This window comes from Archocentrus centrarchus, chromosome 13 (assembly GCF_007364275.1).
Source record: "Archocentrus centrarchus isolate MPI-CPG fArcCen1 chromosome 13, fArcCen1, whole genome shotgun sequence".
Taxonomy (NCBI): Eukaryota; Metazoa; Chordata; class Actinopteri; order Cichliformes; family Cichlidae; genus Archocentrus; species Archocentrus centrarchus.
The window spans coordinates 12,422,687-12,435,200 of record NC_044358.1 but is presented as its reverse complement, the minus strand read 5'-3'; the positions used below and the strand labels follow the sequence as shown (position 1 = coordinate 12,435,200).

At 43.8% G+C, this 12,514-nt stretch overlaps 1 protein-coding gene across 4 annotated transcripts in view; it reads right to left on the bottom strand.

The window, feature by feature from the left end:
* Nucleotides 1–9,556, bottom strand: part of ccdc9 (coiled-coil domain containing 9) — a 30,086-nt gene extending 20,530 nt beyond the window's left edge. For 3 of the 4 annotated variants that reach the window (XM_030744498.1, XM_030744496.1, XM_030744499.1), the window contains exons 1-8: nucleotides 9,444–9,556; nucleotides 8,819–8,881; nucleotides 8,377–8,481; nucleotides 7,055–7,189; nucleotides 2,891–3,202; nucleotides 1,391–1,474; nucleotides 699–863; nucleotides 403–584 (exon numbers count right to left, since the gene is read on the bottom strand). In XM_030744498.1, coding sequence (XP_030600358.1) covers nucleotides 403–584; nucleotides 699–863; nucleotides 1,391–1,474; nucleotides 2,891–3,202; nucleotides 7,055–7,189; nucleotides 8,377–8,481; nucleotides 8,819–8,821 — 986 coding nt within the window. In that variant the 5' untranslated portion in view covers nucleotides 8,822–8,881; nucleotides 9,444–9,556. The remainder of the gene's footprint in view (nucleotides 1–402; nucleotides 585–698; nucleotides 864–1,390; nucleotides 1,475–2,890; nucleotides 3,203–7,054; nucleotides 7,190–8,376; nucleotides 8,482–8,818; nucleotides 8,882–9,443) is intronic. The other variant, XM_030744497.1, reaches the window with a different exon arrangement.
* Between the last annotated feature and the right edge of the window lie 2,958 nt (nucleotides 9,557–12,514).

The window sequence follows — 12,514 nt, the reverse complement described above, 5'->3', positions numbered from 1 at the left end:
AAACTCCAAGGAGGCTGTGGCATCTTTCACCCCTGAGTGGCTTCTGTCCAGCTGCTCTAGCATGAAGGGCTGACTGATGGAAATCCTGCTGAGATGATCGCCCCTCCGGCTCATTCTCTAAACTCTGCAGACGACTTCTGAAGCACCGTCAGGTTTCTGGTGCCCTCTTCTTGAGACTGCTGGCATCTTCCATTTAACTATTATTAAGCTCACTGGAACGCTCAGACTCTGGAGACGTTTTATTCTCTTGCTTCATCTATTTCTGTGCCACAGTTTTAATCACAGAGCTCTGCAGAAGTTACTTTAGACTTCACAGCATCAGTTTGTTCTGCAGTTTGAACTACAGGACCTCAGTTTAATTTAAGAAGTAAACAAAGAGCTCCCCATTCTCCCCACGCTTACATGCTGTCCGTCTTCTGTGCGTCCCACTCTCGTCTCCACTGGCCTGTGGCGTTACGATGGCGTGCTAATCTCTCCTCATCTATCTGCTCTCGCTCCTTCTTCCAGCGCAGGTACTCCGCTCTCTCCCGGCCGGTCATGGACATGGTCATATCCACAGAGCCTTTGGGACCAGGTCTGCGGCTCTACAGAGACGTCACAGTAAATAATTCAGCCACAAATAAAAAAAAGCTCAGTTATTAATCGCAGAAATGCTGTAAAACAGAACCCTCCATCCCCATTTTTAAAGAAGCACTCACGGTCCACTCTTTTTCCAGTTCAGCTCCCGTCTTCACATTGTCAAAGTCCAGCCCTCCCCAGTTTCGCACGTGTCTCCGGCTGCCCTCCTTGCGGTCCGTGTCTGGGGCTGGACCCGAACGCCTCGGGTCATCCAGGAAGTTACGGGACGGTTTGTCTCCATCCTGCTGTGAAAAGAATGCCACCAATTAACTGTGAGACCAAAACAGAGACAGCTACAGCACCTGATCCCGGGGACACGTATACTAATTTAAGATGACAATAAAACGTGACAACTTATTAAGAAGCACATAAGCATGAGGGGTCCACGTACAGCCCAGACATCATCTAGGTTACCTTACTGGACACGAGTTTATGCATTTTCATCTTATTTTATCATCATTTTATTGGAGATGGGTCACGTGTACGCACTGAGTTCTGTGTGAATGTTTATGGTGCAGAGGAACGAATGAAGGTGCAGGGAAGTGTTTTTAAAGGCGTTTTCAGCCCACAAATGCCCAAATCTAAATATAGATTTGTTCAGGATTTCGTTGGCGTCACAGGGACTGTGCATGCTATCAGTTTGGGATCGGAGCCAGCCAAAGGTGGCTGAAACCTACAACAGTAACTATTAACAAACAAAAAATGGCTAAAACCTCATAAAATCCCCGTCTGTCATATCTGATTAAACTTGTAGAAACAGTGACTTTCATACCCGCTGTCCTCGCTCATACTCTGCTATCCTCTCCATTTCTTCATTCATCTTCTCGATGTTCTGCCGTCTCTTCTCCTCCCATTCCTGTCAGGAAGTTTGTGACAGACCAGTTATTAGTTAACAGGATGTTAATGTTAGATCGGAGCAGATTTAACAAAGTCGTCCACCAGGAGTCTTTGACTGGTAACAGCAGAAAATCTGGAGCCAGATTAAAGCTTTTTCTGTAAGAATGCTGCTTAATTTTAATCAGGCAGCTCACATTTAGCACCTCTGTGTTGAAAATAAAAAAAATGGCCCACATGCACCTGCGCCAAAAACTGCTGGGACCAAAGCCGTGGCTATAGGAGGTCCTACGGCAGCACATTTGTAGCCCATAAATTCTTTGCAGCACATTTTTCCTTCACACAGAAATGATCCCAACTCCTGCTCAGTAACACAACCAAACATTTGGGTGTTAACCCTGTAAAATGTTGGGGCGCCTGGGTGTCTTAGTGGTGAAGCTGGCGACCACATACATATGCTGCGTTGAGGTGCGGGTGGCACGGGCTCGAGTCCCGGCCCGTCGTCAATTAGCCCGCGTGTCTTCCCTGTATCTTTCCCCCATTTCCCGTCACTCTCCACTGCCCATAAAAGCCGCTGTGGCCAAAAATGCAAAAAAAAAAAAACCCTGTAAAATGTGGGCTTGTTCTCACATGGCACAAACACAGCATCAGCTTTGCATCGCTCGCTCTCTGGTGCAGTTTATGATGCTTACACACAAATGTACATAAATAATGTAGCTGTTAAAACACAGTTTCAGTCAGTCTTACATGATCTTAAGATGTTGTAAGATGGTGGAAAGCTGATTTCTAAAATGCCATGTGAACACAAACCTGGTTTCTATACTCCAGTGTAGAGGATCAGAGAAACCTGATTTCCCAGAGTACACTTCTTCTGCAACAAAGTGAGGCTGTAATCAGCTTTTTATAATTATGCACGTGTGCAGATGAGAAAGTTACATCACAGAGGGGCAGGATGAAAGGAGAGGTCGTTAGACTGAACAATGCACCCCGGTACTTAAAATAATTCTACCTGCAGCTTGGCTTAAACTGAACCTTACAGTAACCCCACAGCTGTGGACAGATGTGTCAGACTTTCAGCAGGTGATTCTTCTGTCACTGAAGCAGAAACTATGGATCCAAACTAAGGTGAGATTAGCATCCTGTCTGCACACGCGCAGTGAACACAATTAGCTGCTGATGTAGGTGGATGTAATGGCAATAACCATGACTTCACATCAACAAGTAAACGAGCAGTTGGAGACGGCAAACCTCCAACAGGAGTGAAAATTCCCTCTGCTCCATGTTTGAACCACAGCCAATCATATGAACTTCTTTCTGGGAGGAATAACGGCCTTCGTGCAGGCAAGCTTTAAACCCATCATGTCTAATGGTTCGCACCTCGCGGCGTGCGGCTGCATCCTCTGTGAAATGCTCGGTAAGATAGTTCATCCACACCCACCTTGGATTTCCTGTCCACTCCTCCTGGTGTCCCTTCTCCTCCTCTTCCTCTCCTCCCTCCTCTGCGTCCAGGACCTCCTGGCTCGCCAGGCTCTCCGTCTCTGGGTGTTCTCGGTTCCCGGTCTCTCCTGTCTTGGCGACCGCCTCCTCCTCCACCTCCTCCTCCTCTCTGACCTCCCCGACCCATTCGCCCAGACCCGGTCCTCCTGGGGGGGCTGTGGCCGTCACTCTGCCCCCTGTGGCCTTCGCTCTCCTCTGATGTCTTCCGGCCACGAGGAGTTGCCGGTTTCCAGTCGTTCACAACTCTCTTCTCCTGTCAGAAACACACATGCAGTAACTTTCAGTGTGGACGGGGCAGTTATTAATACTACGTTAGTTATTACTGCAGTCAGCATTTAGAGGAGGGGTCTCAACGTGACGTCTGATGCAGCATAAAAAGATGACTTCTCTAACTAATAAACTTCAGTGCACATTTTAGGCTGTTTAAATGTGGATCAGTAACTTATAGATCATATTATATTTCCCTGAGATCCAAAAGTTACCCACACTGGATAACAGAGCTCACTTCCTTTGCACCTGCCTCACACAGGTGTTATGAATATAGGAGTATTCCTCTGCACAGTCTATAAATCATATTTGCCTCCTAATAAGTTATAAGTTTCTAGCTTCTGACTGATTCTGTGTTCATGTGGTGCTACAAATAAATCTGTACAGACTGCCTTAGATTAGTTAAAGAGGGTACTTGTCAGCAGTAGAGCACATTAGAAGTCATAAAGTAATATTTTATTTCCAGCTCTGATAGAGTAACTCTGCATGACTCAACCCAAAATAAAATCCTTCATATTCCACCCTTGTCCCTGTGCACCCCCTCAGCTCATCCTCTGTCCAAAACAAGACGATTAAGCTCCACCCCCTTTAAGACAGCTTTCTGATTAAACCTTCTATTTATGAGAGGTAGCCAAACAGCAGGTGGGCGGAGCTTCTGTGTGCACAAAGACAACCATATTAGGGATATCTGCTCTCTGACATACAGAGCCAAGAGTTGTTTCAGTAGATTCACTCTGAATTAGGAGGTGTGATCAATAACAGCAGCTCATTGGAAAAGAAAGGTGGAAAATGCCCTTCATTATACACACACTCATATCCATAAAGAAGTGTTCGGTATTTCTTTCCTGTAGCATCAGAAATATCGTTTTGCAAGTCTTCTTGAACTATTGTGATGTAATTTTGAGGTTATACCCCCCCATTTACAGGGAATAACAGCTATAATAACATTATAGCAACACATCATCGTTGAATAACAATTAATGACTTCCACTGAGGAAACAGGACCACCTGAGCAGCCTTCACTCAAAAATTCAACTCAATCTAATGAATTACTGCCACACAAAGAAAAAAAGACTAATCTGGGCCATGGATTATGCAAAGAGCTACAACGTGATGAACCCCGAGAGGCTGAGTGATGAGACAGAAAGAGGCCACAGTCGTTCATCAGATTTTCACAGGGCTTTCAGGAGCACTCGATCCACCCTCTGAAAAGCTTCAACAGACTAATGGGCCCAAATTAACCCTTTAACCGGTGAGACAGGTACTCATGTGGAGCAGGAGGCCCCCTGCCGGTCTCCAGGCCCTTCTTTTGTCTTGTAACCTTTCCAGGTTGAAATCTGGGCGTCCGCCGTGATCAGCAGCCATTTCTGAGGCAATCTGGATCTCAGCAGGAGCTCGCTCCGCTCTTTCTCCTCTCTCCCTCCCAGACCTGCTTACAAGCAACTTCTGTTCTACCTCAGCCCACAGGAGACTAATTAGAAACGTGACAAATTGTAAGCAGCTAATGAGGCAAACACCTCCCCTCAGGAACTGGTTGTGACCAAAAAGAGCTGACAAAAAATAAGCACTGCTTAAACCAATGGGCCATGAATGCAGCACCAAATCAATCATATTGTTGCTCTGCAGACAGTTAGGGGTGTGGCCTCATTCATTTGCAGAAACAGCAGAGAGCTGTTGGCGAGAGCAAAATAGAAGTAGTCCCAGAAGTACCTCTGCCTCCTTGAGTTTAAGGCCCCGTGTGCGTGAGAACGTTTTCCGGTGAAAACGGTAACATTTTGTTACATTTTGTTACATTTTGGCCCATCGTTTACAAAACAGTTTATTTGGAGACCCTGAAAACGGCACAATCTGAAAACTGGTTCCAGCTCTGTTCACATCCCTGTGTAAACGGCTAAATGTGCACTATGGTTGCGACCACACACACACACACACACACACACACACACACACACACACACACACACAGCCAACTTGTGGCCTGGGATTGGAACCACATCGTTTGACGTCTCGTGCAAACAGGGCCTAATTCTAGTATTTTATTGGCCCGTTAGTAAATCTAGGGTCTCTGTGTGGTGCAGTTTATTAGCGCAGCTAGCCAAGCTTAGCTGATTCCCCCAAACAAGAGTAAACCCAACATGGTGGCAGCTAAAATGCAGACTTCAAAACTACCAGAGTCTAGAAACCCAGAAGATGCTGCTGCTGTGGCTTCTTCCATCTATTATCTGATCTATATTTTCCCCCCTCTCACACTATGCAGATTTATTTTAACTTGGAGATCACTCCTCGTGCACTGAAGTCGCACTTTTCCTCATGTGAAAAATGGACAAATATAGCGACGGTGTTTTTCCAGTTACAGATCCAGATGTAACACACAGAGATGATCTGCATACGCAGCAGAAAGAGCTGGATAAACAGATTACAGGGATAATTCTCCATCATGTTTGGGAACTTTAATAAGCTGGCTCAAGTTCATTCTGCTGTTAACAGCATTACGTTAGTGCAACAGGTACCATCGCCTCAGCTCTGACTACCCGAAATGTTTCTTAAATCAAATTTTTGCCCAGCAGAGCTGCATGAACAGATACCCACGTTAACCAGAAAACTCCCCTCATGAACTCTCACAGGGTAACTTTGGGTGTTTTAGTGTGTGCTGTGTTTCAGTTTTTTATACGAAGGACTTTATTGGGCCAAACTGGAATGTGGCAGCAGAAGAGCTTCATGGTAAAAATCACACTTACAGATTTGTAGTCATCCCTGTCATCACTGCTCTGTGTCCAAGGAACCAACACATTTTTTAATGCAAACAATCCAATAAAACAAAAGTAACTGTGTAATGATTTATGTACTTCCCACACATGTGGCTCAGTTACAGTCTGGCACCTGCCTCCTACACACCTTCCTTCTGTTAGCATGCTCGCCTGGAGCGCCGGTAACCGACTAGCCTCAAGTGGAAGTGTGTTATAAAGCTCTTTAACTGGAGTCTGCAGGCTTACTAACTACAACCTGAGGCTGCAGCACCTGTTAGTGTGATCTGGAGTAAACGCCTCACATCTACAGATATGAAGCAGAAAGGCACTTGGTAGAGCACAAACCTCGCCCACCCCAAGTCTTCTATGTGCTGATCCTACGCTGCAGTGCAAACCACCCGATACTGTCATACTCCATCAGGTTCAGCCATATTTTGGTGTTAGTTGCATGCCACTGGCTTTATTTGTTACTCTCCAGGACTGAATTACATTTTGAGCCAATAACTTTCAGCATTCTGGATCACTGGATCCAGAATCCTCCTTCGATCATGACCAAACTTTGCCATATGGCAGAACTTTAGGTTGTGTTGGACCCTAATGCTTTTTAGAGGATTCTGACTTGTCCCTATAAGATTACACACAAATATGTGAATACTGTCCCTGTCTCCCAATGCTAAAGAATTACCACCCCCAACAACTCCAGGAATTTTCACTGAACTCTGCTGATGAGTTTTCCTGCTGACAGAGAGACAGGAAACATAACCTGCCTCCACCCATCGGTGGGCGAAGTGATGAACACCTGAATGAAAGTAAAACAGAACATCCTGAATTCATCTACCTGTGTTTTCTGCAGAGTTCAGTGAAGCTGTCCCAAAGCTTGGAACTGCATTTCTATCATTAAAAGACCTTTAAGCAGCTCAGACTCCTCACAGAGAGGAACCCGCCTGGAATCGGGCCAAAGCACGCGCCGCCGACGCAGAGCACGAACGCTCGCCCGGCAGCTGCTCTGAGTTTAGAAGCGAAGCTGTTTTTCCAGAGTCTGAACCTGCGCCACCGCACACAGAACGTCCAGGCGCTGCTCGGTTTCTTACCCCTGCTGCTTTAGACAGGTCGAGTGTGACGGTGATGTTTTCCTTCTCCGTCTTCGGCTCGTGGGGGCGGGGCTTACGGGGTGTTGTCACGGCAATGCCCTCCTGCTCCGCTTTCTTCTTATCTTCCTCTATTTCCTGTTAAAATAAATAATGACTAATGCTTAGTGCCAAACACACACAGGTCCGGACTGTGTTCATTTTCTCACGTTTGGAGTGTGAACACTGAAATGCATCAGAATGCTGCTGATGGACGTTTTTCTCCCACAATGCAATGCACCAAAGGAATACTGTGGCAACTAATATCTGGAAAAATGAAAACCATTCAGTCTGGTTACTAAAAATAAAATTATTTGAGTCATTCTGAACGATGATGTGGGCGGTCCTTCAAACAGCCATTTTCTTTTTCTCTGTCTGCAGGTTTGGAGAAACTGAAGCTGCGGCGGCATCTTAACTGAGCACAAAATCTGAAAACAAAACGGGTTTTTAAACATTTTCCAAAGTAATTTTCATCATATTTCAGTGGCCACGAATCCTAAGAAATCACAAACACACATGAAAGCTGTTAACTTCCTGAACAGCTCTAAAATCTCTTGATGAGACCAAGTTTCTCATTTAACTCCCTGACGTTAAATGCTCAGCCCGCCACAGTTTAAACCTAAAATCAATCTTCCAATTCAAAGCTGTTTTTCTGGCTAACTGTAATCAGCAGCAGCTGTGAATGAAAATACAACAAAGATGCTCCAATGTGACTTTTTCCTCTCATGCACAGTAAATCCTGATCCCAGTGCAGCGAGCGGTGACTTGAGCTTTTTAACTGCTTTCTGTGACTAAACAAACTGAGCAGAGACAAACTCTTTTAAAACAACTGTAAAAAGCAGGGAAATACGTTTAGTGTCAGGATTAAAAGTATAACCTGAAATAAAAACAGTCATTCAGGTTTGTTGTGGGGGTGACTGTGTGCAGTAGCATGATTGGCCCCACTGAATGTGTCTAAAGGCCACTTAAAGAGTCTGTGTTAGCTTCACAGACACCTATGCATCTCTCTGTTTCAAGCTGGAGTTAGTTAAAGCTCATTTTAAAAGAAAGTGGCGTTAAATATTTTTAATCTCAGTCCTGCTGTGATTTTAATACGCAGTAAAAATCCAGATTAATGTGGAAAACATGTGTACCTGTCTGCTTCTATACAGAAATGAGTCCACTGAGTAAGTAAGTGCAAATCGTTCTGTTCTGAGACATTTTTGGAGCATCGTCACTCTTCAGTGATGCAAGTTGTCTTTTAACATTATGGAGGTAGTATTAAAGGCACATTTAGTTCTCCATACCTGGTATCTCTTCATCAGCGCTTCATTCTTCTTCCTCAGAGCTTCAATTCGCTTGTCCAGCTCTGCATCCTTCTCCTCCTTCGTCTTGAGATCCACCGTTGAAGACTGGAGTAAAGAGGAGGAGAGCAAAAGTGATAAGACCAGTTTAGCCTGAATTACTTTAATGTCTTCGCATAGTTACATAATTGTTTTGCTGTTGTTAAAGAGGATTAACGAGTCAAACATGCACATGCCAATATTAAATGCACGGCTCGAGGTGGAAGAGAAGAACTTTGCACACTTTTTAAAATCAGATATAAGACGTGAGCAAACCAACAAGAGCCTTATAAATAAAAACAAGATAACTCTTCAAAATAAGAGCCTGAAACTGTTACCAGGATGACTTTGGTCCTCCTGAAAGTTTTGAGTAAACTTCAGACGCTGCATTCAGTGTTTTACTCACCATGGCTGCCTTCGACTTTTCCTCACACACACACACAGACTGGTGGCTGACTGCCTGTTCCTCCTGTTATGAAGAGGATGAGGATGAGGAAGAACCTTCACTTTTATAAGAGCACTCCACCTAAAATCTGTTGTTTCTTCACCTCCACTTATACAGACATTACAGGGTCGTCTGTAAGGAGGAACGAAAATGATCCCTAAATTAATCAGCAACGGAGACAACGATTATCTGCAGCCCCCTCTTCCTCACTTTAAACACTGACGCAGGCAATCACAGGTGAGGTCAGAGCCAGGTGTGTCATTAAACCGTCTCAAAAGCTCCTCTAAGCGTCTTAGAGCTGCACACAGGATGTAAACATGTCACCTGAGGAACGGCAACACACACACACACACACACACACACACACACACACACACACACACACACACAGTACTGGTCTGATGCTGTGGGCTGTGTCTGGGCCGGTGCTGGGTAAGGAGAGCACAGTGAGCCATGTCTCAGCCGTTACAAAGCGCCGAGGAGCCCACGAGACGTGGAAGAATCCGCCGCAAACACGCAGACAGCGCGCAGAGAAACACCTGAACGGATGTATACACGCGCTAAAGTCACGGTCTGTTCACATTACCTGTATCGGGAGGAGTCGTAGTCACGGAAGAAACAGAAACTCACTGCTCTTCTCCAATTCCTGCGCCTCAATCCCTCCTTTCTATTCGACTTCCTGTTAGCAGCGGCTAACTTCCTTCCAAATAAAGCCCGCCCCCTGCTTCTTAAAGAGACAGTCCTCCCTGTGAGGGGCTGACAGGCTCTGCAGGTGCTGGACTTTTCCTCAGCGCCTCCACAGTGGCTTTTAAACATCACAAGGATGTGATTGAAGTGCAGACTTCCAGCTTCAATGCAGCGGGCTTTACAAAAAAATAGCATCAGCTGTTGTGGTAATTACAGACATTTTTATACACAGTCCTCCATTTGCATGATGACAGAATTATTACCATGTATAAGAAAAACAACCTGACTACATGTGACCAAGTGAGGAACACTCTCCAGGAGTATCATTCATACAGTCTGCAATCAAAAGACACCTTCATGAGTGTAAACATAGAGCTTACAACAAGGTGCAAATCTCTGGTTACACTCAACAACAGAAAACGTCTAACAGAGCCGGCACGGTGGAAGAAAAAGTCTGGAGAAGCAGAGAAATGGCTCATGGTCCAAAGCAGACCACATTATCTGTCACACATGGTCATAGGGCATGGGCATGTATGGCTGCCGAGTGAAGTAGGTCACTGGTGTTTATTGGTGACATGACTTCTGATAGCAGTCCCTGACTGCAAAGGATTTTTATGACATTAAATTATGTTACACTGTCCAATTATTTTTGAGCCTCTGAACTATATATAAAAACTGGCTGTAATTCCTAAATAGTTGATGCCCTCAACTAAAGCTGAAGGTCAGCACTTCAATCACATGTTGACTGTTTGATTTCAAATCTACAGACCCAAAAGTAGAAGGACTGTGCCAAACGATGCACCTAACTGCATGTTTTGAACTATGAGTATCAGGAATCAGCAGCCTTTATTGTCAAAATAATCATTTTGAGCAATTTTTGACCAAAAATCTTTAAAAATATGTAAAGATTTTTGAGCCATATAATCATGGTGACAGAGTCTGTTAAAGCATAGATAATAATCACTCATCTACCATCACATATGACTGCTCTGCAGACTGATCAAATATTCCTTCTGCTTTAGATGGCAGGACTCTACCATCATTTTTCTGTTTTAATAAGCTCAAAATTTAATGTACATTCTTGATCCATGTTCTACGACGGAGTATTAGGATCACATTAAGACAAAAATTTAAATTGTGCATTTTGAGAATAAAGTCCAAATTTTGAGAAAAAAGTTGAAGCACTAGTTTGAGATTTCAAGTCAAACAGCTGCTATACCCTCTAACAAATGCCTCGGGTAGATGAGTTAGTGAAACAACAACTTTAATTTCCACAATTCAACTTTATTCTCAAAATGCACAATTTATTTTTTTTCTCAGTGTGGCCCCAATACTGCTGCGTAATGTTCTCACAAAGTACAATCTCTGTATGTGTGTGACCTTTTCTTTCACTGGGATCCCAAAACACACACTGAGCCGGTGGATGTCATTCATCAGTTGTCCATGAGATGGCAGCAGCAACCAGCCAGCAGACACGAGCCGGTGGCGCAGCGGTAATCTGGCCTGAGCGCACAAAAATGTGACCTGAGAAGATTTATAGGTGGAAAATAAGTGAGGACAAAGTGCACTGCCTGCTTCAAGCATATAGGTCACTGCTCCATCCTTACAGCTCGGCTTCAAATGAAAATGTTGATCATTTACTTGTAGTTGCTCATTACTTTCACAGATTCAGATTTATCTTAATATCAGTGAGATTAAACACATAAGATATACTTTATATATCCCCCAAATGATAAATCCCTGTGTTACAGTAAATCAGATCAGTCAAATAAGATAGAACAAAACAGAATTGCTTAATAAAGTAAAAAAAAAGGAAGAGCTCAAGTGAAGTAAAATAAATGAGCAAAATAAAATGCAACAAACACAACTGTTCGGTATAGATCTAAATATAAAAACATGTATATAGGTAAACAGTGGCTCCAGGATCATGTGACATCATATACATCATGTGACACAAAAACAGCACAATAGTTATATTTTACACTTTTATTTGCATTGTTCATTTATTTTATTTTATTTTATTTATTTATAAGGGATTTGATATATATGCATTTTTACAGGAGATATAAAAAGTAGTGTTTCATTTAGCTGCTGTGGGTCCCTGTCACACAGGCTTTACTGGGATCAGTGGATAGACCGGAGCCTTTGTTAGCATCGTTAGTAACAGTTTAGGAGGTAAAGTCATTGCATCTTTGCTGATCTACATGTTTAAACTTGATGAACTGACAAAACAAGACAGGACAGATAACAGACTCACTCACTCACATTCACAGCAGCAGGCAGAGTACATTAGACAATTTAACAGCAAGCACAGAGACAACTTAATTAATGACAGCCTGTATCAGTAAATTAACTTTAAAGCTCCTGATAAAGGTGCAGCTCTTAAAGGGACGGTACACCCCAAATCTGACTTCTTCTTCCTCTGCCCTGCAGCGTTACATAAACATATAGATTCTGTTTGTTCATGCAGCCATGATGAGGGTGTGAACATTAATGCCATCCACCCTCAGCGGAGGGTGTCTCAGGGAGTCTCGGGAAAATTTGATTTTCCTTTCCTGTAATTCGACAGAATAAACTTTTTGGCTCTTTGCCCTCTAATGATTTAATGTGTTGACACAACACGAGCCTATTTATCAGTCTATTAGTGATGTAGAAGCACAGATACACTCGTGTCTGTAGACGGCCACTGCAGAAGCTCTTCTTCTCACCCAGTGCAAACATGAGAGCCATAACCCTATAATGGAAACTGCATTTTATTTTGGTGGGGGACTATTAGAAAACCATACCTACCATATATAACTCACAAGGCCCCGATGTTAGCTGCCTGCACCTTTCTTTTGGGTGGTGGATGTCGACAGTAGAAAGAACTCAGTTCCTCCATGAAGCTGCTGGATTATTTTTTTGAAGCGACACTGCTGCACAGTCTGTCAAAATTATATACACTCTTTTGTTTCAGCACCATAACGCAGG